The sequence below is a fragment of the Oxyura jamaicensis genome, chromosome 2, assembly GCF_011077185.1.
Source record: "Oxyura jamaicensis isolate SHBP4307 breed ruddy duck chromosome 2, BPBGC_Ojam_1.0, whole genome shotgun sequence".
Taxonomy (NCBI): domain Eukaryota; kingdom Metazoa; phylum Chordata; class Aves; order Anseriformes; family Anatidae; genus Oxyura; species Oxyura jamaicensis.
The window spans coordinates 134,506,809-134,521,485 of NC_048894.1; the positions used below are offsets into that span (position 1 = coordinate 134,506,809).

The 14,677-nt window shown below is 43.4% G+C and overlaps 2 protein-coding genes across 2 annotated transcripts in view; both read right to left on the minus strand.

Annotated features, from left to right (window-relative positions):
* Nucleotides 1-1,955, minus strand: part of CDH17 (cadherin 17) — a 41,381-nt gene extending 39,426 nt beyond the window's left edge. Inside the window, exon 1 of the mRNA XM_035318940.1 lies at nucleotides 1,902-1,955. The gene's annotated coding sequence lies outside the window, so the exon portion shown is untranslated. The remainder of the gene's footprint in view (nucleotides 1-1,901) is intronic.
* A 3,638-nt stretch (nucleotides 1,956-5,593) lies between these two features.
* Nucleotides 5,594-14,406, minus strand: GEM (GTP binding protein overexpressed in skeletal muscle). The gene is made up of 5 exons (XM_035318941.1): nucleotides 14,247-14,406; nucleotides 12,325-12,667; nucleotides 9,197-9,273; nucleotides 8,509-8,713; nucleotides 5,594-6,862 (listed from the first exon to the last, which is right to left on the minus strand). Exons 2-5 carry the CDS (start codon nucleotides 12,656-12,658, stop codon nucleotides 6,585-6,587), a joined length of 894 nt encoding a protein of 297 aa, XP_035174832.1. The 5' UTR covers nucleotides 12,659-12,667; nucleotides 14,247-14,406; the 3' UTR covers nucleotides 5,594-6,584.
* Nucleotides 14,407-14,677: the final 271 nt, after the last annotated feature.

The window sequence follows — 14,677 nt, forward strand, 5'->3', positions numbered from 1 at the left end:
TACATTTAAACTATTTTTGGTGATGAAGGATTTTGTAAAATCTAAGTGAGTGGGCAAAAAGATGTTAGGTGACACATCATCATTGACTGAAATAATTGTCTCTGTATAAAATGACAGCCAAAAATGACAAACAAACAAACAAACAAACAAAACAAAAACAAAACAAACAAAAAAACAAAAAACAAACAAACAAACAAACAAACAAAAAACCACCTTGGGATCTAATCAGAAAGGGTACTGAAAGCAGGAAATAAAAAGATGTTTTGTCACTATCTAAAACCTAGCATCTTGAGTAGTACATACTGCTTTGGTCTTTGCCTCTAAGGTGGGATACTGTTAAAGAAGGAACAGAGAAAGGCCAGAGAAAGGTAACAAACATGGTTAAGGAGTTGGAGCAGCTGCCCTAAGGAAGACATTAAAAGTTTGGGACACTAGCACCAGTGGTGGCAAAAATGCGGCCATGAGTGCTAAGGAAGCATCCCAACCCCAGTAGCTCACTTCTGAATGGAGGAAGTGGGAAGAAGCAGACGGAGTTATTCATGCTACAAGATCGCATCAAGGGGAGGAAGAAAATCTGATAGCACAGAAGACCAAAAATATAACTAAAAAGTGGCTAAAATTATATTATGGTGGCAAGGCTTGCAAACATCCAACTAGGCATCACTCAGTGATGCAATAGTGTTTAGAGGTGGAATATATCCTGAGCACCTTCAGAGAAAAACTGTGCATCAGACAAATGCGCACACTACCTTGAAAGTCACATCGGACATGAAGAATTTAGACACAGAAATGTCATCCTGGCCATGTGAAAACTATTGGGAGGTCATTTATGACTTCAGTGGAAGTTAAACTTTTAAGTAATTCAGCAAAAATCATACGGTGTCAGAGGGGAACGAGTGCAAAGCTCAGTGTAGCTGGAGGTCCTACTCAGCTGCAGCCGCTGAGCTCCCCTCACCCTGCATTGGAGCATAGCAGAAATGAGAAAATCATTTGATTGTAAAATTACTCAGGCATAATTTTCAAAACTTAGAGGAAGTGTGCTACACTAACCATTTTCTCAGCAAATTATTAACCAGGTGACGAGACAGTGCTGGCACAGCACAGCAAGCTACACAGGACTGGCGTGCTGTCATGTGGGTGCATTTTCCTTCAGCTGTCTGACAGCCAAAATCACAATTAATACACTGAATTTCAAATTCTCTAGGCAAGAAACCCATTGTTTCGGTAACCTTAATAATCTTAATAATCACAGAGGATAAATGCAGAGATATTTGCAGCCCCTAGGTGGGGTGGTCACTGATAGAGGAGGTCCTGTCAGCCTTGATGTCTGTAGGAGATTTCTGGAGTGAGCAACAGGAGGACGGGCACGTGGGAGGGTTTCCTGTCAGGCTGTGCACTAACACATCACGTATTCACTGTTTGTGGTAGGCACTGGGACTCAAACTATCTCTTGCAGCCCCCCAACATTGGCTCCCTACAGCTGCAAGTCACCAGCCTGTTGTCCTTTCTCAAAGCAACAACAGGAGCAAGGCTTCCCCACAGCCTTTCTGGAACATAGTGAAGAACATAATATGGCTGTGTAGCCTGGTTTAGCTGGAGGAGGCCACATTAACTGCCTGTGGGTCAGTGTATAAATATCCCACAGAGTCTGCCACATTTAAAAGTGCTACTGCACTATGGCCAGCACTGTGATATTTAGCATAACGTTGACAACAGGATGCCACATGTACCTTAGGTGCTACCACACACTTAGTACTGCATGGGTCCAATGAGTAGACAACCACCAAAGAAACCATGTTATGACCTGTCATGTGCTATCCCACTGAACTAGAGCAGAGGGGGACTGCAGGCAAGGTGGACTAGTCTTATTAAACATTATTTTGTGCATGTGGAAGGCCTACCTGTTGAGCTCCAGCAGTGTGCTGAACACCACCCAACCTGCAGCTCCTAACTGAGCAATGATCTCTGGTGAGTCCAGAAAAGAGAGCCAGAGGAGGAGCAGCTGTGCAGCTCTCACTGACTCTTATCTCCTGTGTAAGTGAAAACATTTGTGGGTCAGATGTGGGAATAGTTTATGTCATATGTTCAGCTATGCAGTCTTCAGAGATGTTGCAAGGAATGAGTGCAGGGTGCACTTTTGGAGATCCAAGAATTTATTAGTCTGGGGATTTTGCCATTAAAACAATATTAGTTCTCACAGAATCACAGAATCATTTATGTTGGAAGAGGCCAATCACCAACCTGAGTCCCATCACTAAACCATGTCCCTCAGTACCACATCCACATGTTTCTTAAATTATCTCCAGGGATGGGGACTCCACCACTTCCCTGGGCAGCCCATTTCAGTGCTTGACCACCCTCTCTGTAAATAAATTATTCGTGATATCCAATATAAACCTCCCCTGGCACAACTTGAAACCTTGATACCTTTTCCTCATATCCTACCAATTGTCACCTGAGAAAAGAGACTGACAGCTTCCTCACAGCTCAGGTGGTTGCAGAGAGCAATGAGGTCTCCCCTCAGGCTCCTCTTCTCCAAAGTGAACAGTTCCAGTTCCCTCAGCCACTCCTCATATGTCTTGTTTCTAGTTCCTTCCCCAGCTTTGTTGCTCCCCTCTGGACACGCTCAAGCAATTCAATATCCTTTTTTTTTTTTTTTTTTTGTAGCGAGGGACCCAAAACTGAACACAGTGCTCAAGGTACAGTCTCACCAGTGCCACACAAAAAGTGACAACCCCTTCCCTGGTCCTGCTGGCCATACTCTTTCTGATATAAGCCAGGAAGCTGTTGGCCTCCTTGGCCATCTGGGCATGCTGCTGGTTCATGTCCAGCTGGCCATCAACCAGCACTCCCAGGTCCTTTTCTGCCAGGCAATTTCCAGACACTTCCCCAAGCCTACACCACTGCATGGGGCTGTCATGGCCCAAGCGCAGCACCCATCACTTGCCCTCCTTACCATTTCACCCTGGGTGCTTTCTCCAATAAGTCCTTCCAGAGAGAAAGAAGGGCTGTAGCTGATCCTAGAGGCAATGGTGCATAGAAATAACCCTCTTCCTTCCTTTGCTGCAGCCCTCTGTAGATCCCATCATCATCACCAGGACTGCTGCTGTCAGGAGCCCTTTCTCCAAATTATATTTAGGCACCAAAGCAGCCCAAGTGGGCTAACTCTGGTTAATGCTCTCCAAGGAACCAATGCTGAGAAATTTGTATATGTGAAGATTAAATTCACACTGTATCTGTTGATTTTATTGAAAATATCATTCTTTTACTTGACTAAATTTTGTCAATAATTCTCCCAAATCTGAATGCACATAGCACCCTGCAAATACATATAGGGTTGTAATAATAGTAATAGTTCCTTAGTGTAGTTTTGTACCAAAGCACAAGCAAACCTTTCTTCTTGCAGTAAATCTGTCATGATTAAATTAATTAAAGCTGGACATGCACTTTGCTTCCTCTTGCTGGTCAGGTCTGTCTTCCTAAAAAGAGCTTTTTATTAGAGCTATTACTCTATAATTGGTATTTCGTGTGTTCTTAGACATTTTTTTTTCCTCTCTATTTGTTTTATGCTGTTTGGACTCTCTGAGTTTTGCCATTTTGGCCTTGGTGCACTCACTGCTGTGACTCACGTATTCCACAGCTACTGCCAGATCTCTGAGGCCGACGTAATTATCGCGTTAGGACCTGTCATTGCAGCTCCGACTCAATAAATAGAGCAGTGATTAGAATCACTGATTGATCCATTCCATAGTTTTGGACACTCACATCTGAGATGAACAGGTGGTCTGTGGATATTTAGGGTTTGAAATGGCAGCATTACAGATTAAATTAGTATTAATTAGCCATTCCACATACACTGGCTATTATATACAGTGAGTATTTCTGTATGCGATAATCTGGTGATTATCAGCTAAAACTGTAAATCAAATTCTTCCCCTATGCTGCAAAAGAAAGCCCTGACCCTTCCCCCATGCCTAGCTCACAGGTGACTGGGGTCCCTTTCAGGTGAAACACACGGTGCCTTTCAGGAGTGCAACCAAGGCATCGCAGTCCCAGGTGGGCATTTGGTCCAGAGGACCAGACTAGGCCTGATCCTAGAAAAAGAAAAGCTCTGAAGTGCGCAGAGTGTGGATGCTCAGCACCATCCCTCTCACTCCACATCCCAAGGTCAGGCACTAACACACCTTGATGGTTCCTGACCAAGCTGAAGCAAGAGCTCCCTGGAGGGAATGCTGCTGCGGGTGGTTCTTCACCCCACAGCTTCCCCCATGCTCAGAAACTCTTCCTGAAAATTTAGGACAAGCCAGGAGCCTACAGGTTTTAAAAAGAAATTTCGTTATTCTGGGTCAGAGACAAGTAAAGGCCATGAAACCTTACTAGGTAACTCCAAATTTTATGGATACCTGCTATGCATGGAGCAATGCTGTGAACATGAATGGCTATATGATCAACGTGGACACTTTATATTTCTTCAAAACCTGCTTGGTTTAGAATGGTAGGGTCCATAGGTTGATGGATACCCAACAGGTTAAGGAATTGCCTTCCTTGTGTTCAGCTACACTTTCAGTTCTTGAAAATAAACCTCTGTTTAATTTGTGCCATTTTATTTCTGTTCATGAAGAGGTAACAAGTTCTGATAGCTAAAAAGTTCTGAAATCTTGTACTGGAGACCCCTGTAATCTCTAGATTGCTCTGGATTGACCTGGAGTTGCATGCTGACAACTCAGAAATGCTCAGTCAACATCCAATAACAGGAAACTTGTCTATGCAGTATTCAAAATATTATTTTCTGTTATTTATTCTAGATCAGGATTTCCCTTCCAGAGAGATCTGAATACTGCGCATGCATAGAGCCACCCTGCAATGTCATATGTTACCCCTGAAGAACCCCTAAAACTCTTTTTCTACCCCTAAAACTCTTTTCCTGCCCCTTTAATCATCCCCTCGGCAGACACTCAACAAGCTCATTCCTTTCCAGAATGATTGGTGGATAAAAGCTGCACAGTGAGAGATGTGGAAGACAGTTCTCATCTTCAAGTGTCTCCTGTTCTCACATTCATCAGCAAGGAAGACAAGCTGCCAGGCTGGAGGTTTGCTTTATCTGAGCTATCTGTTGGCAAAATGAAATGACTCCACATCTACCTGGAACTCTGAGATGTGCCCACATAAACCAGTATAGTCAGCAGGAAAATCTATGCTAACATCATTATTTCCAACATAAATTGAGGATTAAGGCATGCCATGCCAGCTGACTGATTTCTGTCCTTGAAAGTAGCATTTCTCTTAATTTTGTCTCCAAAATTGGGGCAATGGTACTTATCTACATTTCTGATGTGTTTTCAGACTCAGGGCCAGATACCTTTTTTAAGAATGACTTATTTTTATCTCTGACATCACAACTCCATTTGCTCATAAGGGACACCGTACACAAATAGCTTTCAGGCTGTGGGTGATTCTTGCTTTGTGATTTAGGTTACTAAGTAGCCTCTGTGTTCAGAGACACAAAGAGTCATCCCGGTAGTTGTGGTGCAGCAGTCTTCACAAGCATCCAAAATATTTTCTCAAGTTGAAAAAATTCTTAGGGATTTCCTGCTGAGGCTCAAAGGCAGTCATATATTTTATTTATTTTATTACAAGGCATGTAAGTAAAAACTTGCATATCTGAAAAAAAAAAGATATCAGATAGAAAACAGTAATAAAATTAACATTATAGTTTTAAGAAACTTGGTAATAAATACATTTCCCCTCAACATTAAAATGCTTGTTATTTTGCACGACAATAAATACAGCAGAGCTCTAGCATAGAGAAAAGCCAAGACTAGATACGAGAAATCCATGTGGTTTCTTAAAAAAAGCTCAGGTGATTTATAAAGGTTTGGCATCTTGCACTTGATGTACTTAGATACAACTTGTGCTTTAATTTTATCTTTACTGTGATTTTTAAACAGTCCCATAATATGGAAATATGAGAGGAAAATTTGTTTGGTTACAGGATTTTGCCTTTAAATATTTTCAAAGTAAAAGAGGTGTAAACTCATTGAAACCAATCCTTGAAATAACAAAAGAAGTGTCTTGGTGGCTACTCTACAGAAATGCAATTTTTTTAGCTGTGGGTGCTCAAACCTGACCAGCCAGTTGGCAGAGGACCAATCCCTGGTCAGTTCCTCAACTCTTTACACAATTAAAAAAAAAAAAAAAAAAGAGAGAGAAAAAAGAGAGAGAGAGAGAAAGAAAATTATGACAGTGAGAAAGAGTAAAGAAAGCAGTATTGACTTCCCAAGTGATGATGTTTTGAGGTTCTTAAGCTATTATCCAAAGCTGAGAGGAGAAGCAATAGGTATATTCCAGAACACTTCCCAGCATAACTTTGGGTTGTTCTGGTCTATGCTTTTAAAACTACCAACATAAAAAGAAAGAGATATTTCCATGCACTGTGCTGTTCTTATGCCAGCACGTATCATCACAATCACAACTGTGAATCTAAGTCATTTTCATAGTCCAATCTAATATAGATTGATTATTTCCCACAACATTGTTAGGTAATGTCCACAAAATGCCACAAGCTCTGGCAGAGTCCAACATTCTTAAAGTACCGATAGGTCATGGCAAGACTTGGACTTGAGTTTGAAGGCCATATTCTTGTTGTTCTTGGCAACTATTTTGCCCCAGAAACGCCTGGCTTTCTTCGGGATGCTCTCCCTCCGCTTCTGGTAAGCCAGCCGCTTCTCGTTCTTTTCCTTGCTGTCCCTCCGGAGCCGGACTTGCCTCACGATGCCTTCAAAGAGCTCCTTCACGTTGTGCTGCACAGCCGCTGAGGTCTCGATGAACTTGCAGTCAAACACAACGGCGCATGCTCGGCCCTCTGCAAAATCGCAACGGGGACATGTCATGAGATGTCACGAGCCTGGGAGGGAGACAGCACAGCTGCGGGCTGCCACGTGCGGGAAACCAGCACCACTGGGGGAATTCCTCGAGCCTAATATAGCCGGGGATAAGTCTTTAATCATCTAATGCTGCCTGGTAGGTCATGATTCATCTGGTCTGTGTCACACTCCCTTTGCAGCGAGGGGGTCAGTCTCCCCCTGGAGAAGCCCGGTCTTTGTCATCGGCTGTGAAGGGAGGGAGCTCAGCCATGACTCAAAATCACCTGGTCACCTCGTGTGCAGACTCCCCAAGTCACCTTAAAGGACGGTGGCAGTGCTGTTCGTGTGTATAGCGCATCTCTTGTTACCACAGGAGGCAGGACCCTATCCCCTCCACAGCTTGTGTGTATAAACCAGGGTCTTCAGAAGGTATCAGTTTTGGTGTGAGCATGTACAAAAGTCCTTAAATAAAGGCAGAACTATGCCCATAAATTCAGAGGTACATATGAAATCACAGTCCTTATCCTTAAATACCTGAAAATAAGCTAACCCTAGCAGCTGTCTTTCACACGCAAGCCAATTTACACTGTCATCTGACTTGCTGTGAGCTCATCACCAGGATGACTAAAACGACATGAATCCATCTGCCATTTTTCAAAGGATTTTTCAAGTGGGCCAGAGAGGCATGAGAAAGAAAATAGTCATCTCTGGTCTCCCAAAGACCTACTTCAGTTCAAATTCTTCACTTAGAGCGATTGTGACAGGGGCTAGAGGTACCGTGCATATCCCCAGTGAAACAAAAGCCTAGTTCAACTGGGAAATAAAAAATAGGAACAGCTGCAGAGAGAAGAATGCTGAGCTGAGGAACCCATGTTTCTTGTCGGCTCTGGCCAAGATGAGATTATCTAATGCACTGCTGTGTGTTGTGTTAAGCCACCTAAACCTCAGGGAGGACTGCCTAAGAAGAGATTTTACTGACTGAAGAGCTTGAGGGTTGGCAGCAGCTTTCCAGGTGGTCTCTCTGTTCCTTTTTATGGGCTTAGGACTCCCCATGCTTTGGGTACAGGGCACAGGCTGTTTATTTATCCCTCTACCTGCAGCAGAGGGAGGGCTGCTGTAGCATCCCAGAGCAAGGCACCAAGAGGAGCTCTCCTGGAAGGTTGTGCAATACCTGCCCAGGTTAGTGAAATGAAAAGTGAGAGGGAATTTTAACTCATCAAGTAGTAAAATGTCTGAGAGGAGAAGGAACTCATTTAACAAAGAGAGAATCTTTTGCATCAGAAAAAAAGGGGTTTTCCATAAATGTATTGGAAACCCAAAGGGTTCCCAGCTTCCAGAGCAATCTCATTTTGCAGTGGTCTAATGCTAGGAGCTGGAAGGGAAAAAAATTCAGTTGCTTTTATGATGGAACCTAAATTTAGGAAATGGATTATCTGACATATAACACCATTGACGAATGGAGGCTTAAAAAAATGGTAGACCCTTCCCAGTCTTCTGTCCACTGTTCCAGCCTTCTGTTGTTTTATTGCTCTCTTACTGCCTGGTCCTGATCACAGTGTACTCAGCCAGAGCTCCCTATGTTGTTCAAAAGCCATTATACGACTCTTAAATTTTATGTAGTTTTTATCCTCATCGTTCTCCTTACCTGCCACTGAAACTTCGCGGCACCTGACAAGGTCGCTTTTGTTGCCAACCAAAATGATGGGAATATCTTCTTTCTGGCGAGCTCTGCGGAGCTCTATTCTGAGTTCAGAGGCCTTCTCAAAGCTTGCTCGGTCTGTGATGGAGTAGACAATCAAGTATGCATCTCCCACTTTCATGCAGTGGTCTCGAATCCATTCTCCTTCACGCTGTTCAAACGAAATGATCAGACAATGTTATGCCCCAAACAGGTCTTACTCAGAAAATATAACATTAGCAAATCCAAACACATTCCTGCTGTAGCTGCACTGGGTATGGTTTGAATCACAGTTGTACTAAAAGCCATTCCAAAGTGGTGACCATATGAATACTTCATCACAAAGGAGGGTAAAAATTGCCCCGGATAATTCATTGTGCTGGATTTAGGCTGGAATGAACATGGTCTGGAAAATGGCTTGAATGTTTTGTTTTATCATTAAAAAAATAAAGATTTGCTCTTCTCAGGCTCACACTACAGAGCTATTAGGCATGCTTGGCTTGGTTCAGGGAGGGGATTGATCCTGTATTTTCCCTGATGCTGAATTATGGAAAACACCTACTTTCTTTATGAAAAGATAGCTACATTTTCTATTTACACTCGTTCATATGCACTTTTCTTTTGGCATGTGATTGGTGTATGTAAATAAAAGTACCTTATTATCCCACATGTCCAGCAGTATAATGGTCGCGCTCTCCCCATCCACCATCAGGGTTCTTTCATACGTGTCTTCTGGAAAGAAAATCAGAAATGTTGGTAATACATTATTTTGTGGCATCATGTACATTATAAAAAACAAATAGTTGACTATGTATAATTTGTTCACAGTTCAAGTTATTGAGCCAAGTTTTGTGCTGGCTCACATTCAGTTCTTTCCTCATTTCCATCAGCACTAAACCTGCCCTCTGCTCATTACTGGTTGTCTAACTTTCCATGATATATGAAGGAGACAGAAAGATCAGGAAACGAAATGTTCATTATTTAGGTCGATATTCTCTTTATCTTATGTGGGAGAGAGAAAATAGAACCAGTGGAAGAAATAACCAAAGGCTGAACATTTGCCCCATGGGAGCAGCGGAGTCCAGCGAGGCTGAGTAATGGAAAATATTTGCTTTCTCTTTAGCAGGGACAGTTTACGGGTGAACAGTCACTGCTGCTGAGAGCAATACAGTTAACAGCCTACCAAGCAAAGAGGACAGGGGGTTGTGAGACAGGAGCTGTTGAATTTTAGGGAGACTGAAATGACTGCTGCGTCCCATTTCTTTCCCATTTCACAGTTTCCCACATTACCTTACATGTCAAAAAGCAAAGGAGTCAACAAACCACAGAAGATAATTATTTTGTGCCGAAACCACAAAACCTCATATCTAGATTATAAACACTACATGACTAAGTTCTGCTTAGATCAGTGTTTGTGTGTGTGGCTGTTCCCACTCAATCACAATCAATCCATCAATAAATCAATAAATCTCAGTCTAGCTTCCGCTTCAAATACTAATCTTCCTTCTTCTCCCCCAAATCCAGGAACATTTCAATGAAAGCATGGGGTTTGGACCTCTCCTGAGTCCTGTGTTGCTGATCAGTGAAAAATGTTGGGCTTAGGTTTCTGAGCATACCACACCTTTCATGGCACTGTGTCAGGGATCTGTCCCAACCACGCTTGTAGATAGAACCATGTCTTAACTCTTGCCTCATAAAACTTCTGCTGGGTATTAGCGGAGTGAACTTTCCCCTAAATTATAATCACAGGCTTTCCTCAAAGCCAGGAATCTACATCCATGCAGAATAATCAGCCAAAAATATTCCACATTTAAAATAAAATCAAACTTTGTAAACAAGAGCACAGGTTTGGCATAGCTTAAAGTGAAGGGGTTCAAAATACAAAGCTAATCAAGAGGAACCCTTTCCATTGTAGGCCCAAGAGCATGACATTTCTGTTTGTGAGTTTGATTAATCTTGCTGCCAGTAGCAAAACGAATCCACAAAAGCAGCTGTATTCCCTCTGTGAATCGGCTGTCCTGAAACCATCAACTCTTGAAATAATATTTCCACTTTGCAAGCTAAAGTTTGGAGTTTCTTCAACTGATCAAGCATCTGCATGGGAACAAGCTCCATATGCACTGGAGGACAACATTTAGAGGAATACTTTGTTCTTCTCTGTGACACAGGAAGGGGCTACAAATACATAACCACACTCCTTGAAAATGTTGTGTCCCAAATGGTCATACTCAGCAATGATTTGCACCTCGGACAATCCTAACGAACTTCTATGGGGTATAAAACACACTGAAAGTGATCAATTACTTCATCTCCTGCTTATTTTGAAGCTGATACACACACACACACACAAAAAAAAAAAAAAAAAAAAAAAGAAGAAGAAGAGAAATACGACACCAATTTTCTGATACCTCCAACAAGCTGACCTTGACAATCTGTCATGGCTACACTCCAAGCAATAGTTCTGGGAGTGCAAGTGAAGGAGGAAACCACACTGTTTTGCATGGAGGAGAAGAAAACCATCTGACGTGTGCAAAATAAATCAGCTGTATTTTCTGAATGATTGCCCAAGGGTCCTAACCAGGCCACTGGAGCAGTGAAAAGATTTTCCTAAAAGGAAAAGTTTTATTAGAGATATTCCAGGTGGAGAAGCTGATGGAGTTTCAGGAAAAGCCACTGAAAGGTGAAGGCAAAGCCTGCCTGAATTACTGACCCAGGGTCACTGTACTGTGGGGAACTTCAGATTCCCCAAAGGCACAAAGATCTGTACCTCCAGTCTGTGGGAACAAGCAAGAAGGTGGCTCCTACCATCCTAGCCCCAGGCTATATTAAATCCCAACTCTGTTAAGTCCTGGCATAAAGACCAAAAAAAAAGCTATCTGTTTTTGCTCAGCTGAAGACTGGAAGAGAAGTCCAGAAGGCCTCTGTGCTAGCACAGGCACTGACACACCAGGAAGGGATATGGGAGAGAAGAGAAAACTCCTATGTGTTGACTAGCAAAACCATCCAGCAACTTGCCTGTCCTCCCAAGGAGACAAGGAGACAGCACCTGTGTCCTTTGGGCCACAGCAGACTTCTGTCATGGCACAACCCTTCTCCCACCACATCCCCTGCACGGTATGCCTTACAGCTGGGTGCCATGACCTCTTTCTGCTCTTGGGACTAAGGAAGGTTTCACAATCCTCACCAATGGAGACGAAAATAGCAAGGGGAACGCATTAAAGACAGCTTCTGACTTTTCCCCCAGTTTGGGCAACAGGAATTTCCCTACAGTTCTGAAGCATCTTTTTTTTTTTTTTTTTTTTTTTTTTCCTGGGGGAACCCAACCTGGGCAAGGAGAATGAAGGAGGGGTAGGCATATTTACTCAAACTCCATACAAACTACACTGAGGCAACGCATTTATACATAAGACTGAGATGACTTCTATGGCAAATGTTTTCAAGGTAATTGAAAGACTGGGCAGGTTTTGTATTTTTATTTTTCATTATATTTTATTTCTAAGCACTGCACTCATAGACCGTGAGGACTTCCAATGGTTTTCCCTACCTTATAGAAAGCATTTTGAAATGAAATAGCATGAGAATCTGTATTGTTCTCCTTCAGAAGCTTTAGATTGTTGTTGGAGAGCATGTTACTCTATGTAGCTTGATCTCATTTTGACAATAAGATTCAAACATTTGCTGCATCAATTTTAGTTTGAACAGCCTCTCTCATTTTCTGTGCCAATTTCTGCTGACAGGGCCAATTGCAAGCAAACCCAAACACCCCAGAACACAATGACCTACCTCCCAGCACCTCGCAGTCGCTGTCGATGCTGTCGTGTACCCCCGCGAAGATGTTGGCCAGCGACGACTTGCCTACGCCATGCTCCCCGATCAGCACCACACGGTAGCAATTGCTGCCGGACTCAGAGGAGATGACGGAGTCGGACGACTCCGAGGACCAGCTCCTTCTGTAGTACTCGTCGGGGCTGATGGTGTATCGCTTCTGTGCGTTGTACTCGTTGGAGTCCTTCTGGACCAGCAGGTTCTTGCCGTCAGCGGGGATGCTCCACCGCTGCTGCTGCTGCTGCAGGCTGCTGGTGTGGGTGCGACGCATGGTAACGTTGTTGAGGGTCATTTTTTACCCCTGGTGAGAAATATGGAAATCACTCTTGTTACCCACAAAACAGTTGCAAATGGGCTAACACCCTCGTGATATCCCAAGGCAGCGCGTCTTGCTCTTGTATCCAGTATACAACAGAATAAAAATGAGGCTTTGCACTTTCGTAGCTGCTAGTACGCAAAGAAATATTTCTAGTTAGTGAGTCAGAGGCTTTTTCCTAGGGATGATGCCACCTTCACATGCTAAATCCTATCCTTTACGAGCTCACTGCAGTGCTAGGTGCAGCCCAGCCTGGGGGAGGCATGGGGAGGGCCAGAGCACACACACTGCTGTATCCCTACCAGGACAGCACTGCAGGCACTGGTCCCTACCCCTCGTGGTTGCCTGGGGGCAAACAGAGGGACCGGTCCCAGCTGCCTCCAGCCCACAAACTTAGAAAACCCTCATAAGAGAAGAAAACCAAGCAAGCAAGCCTTGCTGTGATGGGGTGTATTTGGGTCTCCCCTATGGCAGGACAAGGACTGCTTCAGGTGGTGGCTTTCTGGTTGCTAAAAGGAGGGACACAGCCAAGCCCAATGGCTTTTCAAGGAAGTACAGGTTTGAGCTACTACAGGAGGTAGCACTGGGAGAAAAAGCTCATAAATTTAAAGATATTAAATCAACAACTTCATTTACTGCACAATTGGCTAAATAGGTTAGCTCTTCCTGTCTAAGCATGGCTCTTAATTACATTTTATTTAGCAAACTCTATTTTGCCTTGGTTGGAGTCAGAGGACGGTGATGTCATTCTCACTGGCCAACAGCTACCATTTTTAGGAAAGTTACTTTGATGCATCCCAGTTCCCAAAGTGACAGTTATTTAGACATTTTGCTATTTTTTTTTTTATTTCTTATTTTTATTTTTTATATATCTGAAGTTTCTCATCTCTCTTCTCCATATTAGCAGACAGGATAACTGCCCGTAAAATTCGCTGGATCACTTTCGCACTTGCATAATTAATGGTGAATGAAAACAAAAAAGTACAGCAACACATCAAAATGACATGTACAAGTCGCTAGTCCACTTCACACAACGCTATCTGAAAACTTCTTAGAAAAAACACGGCAGGTCAGAGAACAAACCAACAGAAAGCACACCGTCTGAACTTATTACAACACATGCAATATTTCTCTGCGGTGCACAGTGCTTAGAGGCAAAATTAGATCTAACTGGAGACCAGGCAGCAAGCAAAGACTGCTTCACAAATGAAGTTAAATATTAACCACAATTTAATTTTAATATTTTTTTTTCTTGGAGTTTCCCCATGTAAAAGACCAGATGAGAAAAGCCAGCTCCAATTCAAACAGCGCCTAAAGATAACCTTCAATAAACAATCCCCGAACAGCCTCACTCACGAACATCTAATGATTTCTTCTCCAGCAAACTATCATCCCTTGCTAAGCAAATCCTAGCGAGACCAAGGCTTATAAGGCACGGCTGCACATCGCGGTCCGAGTGCAGGCTGGTTGTGGTGCCACAGGCTGCATGTAGCTGTTGGGGTCTAGCAAAGCAGCCACGACACACTGCACGCGACCCAGGGCACCTCGTCCAGCAGTGTCTTACTTGTGCCCGGCTCCTGCTCGCAGTCGGGTCCGCGGCTCGCGCTGCCCTCCTCTCCCAGTAGACCGTGCTACAGCGCGCTGCTCTGCCCAAGTAAATCCTCTCCCGCTTACGGGCTGCCTCTTTAATTCCCTCTCGGCAAACCTGGTTTATATTAAGCCCATCTGATCAGAGACAGGGCTTTTCCGTGACGTGGTCGGCCTTGCCATACAACAGCCAGCCCCCAGCTGGGAGGAAGCAGACATGCAGAAGAGCAAAAACTTACAAACAGGCTCAAAAGACTTACTTGAAATCATATGATTGGCTTAGCACTGCCAGTAAAACAAACACATTCGGGTCTTGCACGATGAAAACAGGAAAGTGGAAAAACACACAATAATACGTGCCCTTCCACCTCAGTTTTTCAAGCAAATGCTATTAGAATTTATGATGTT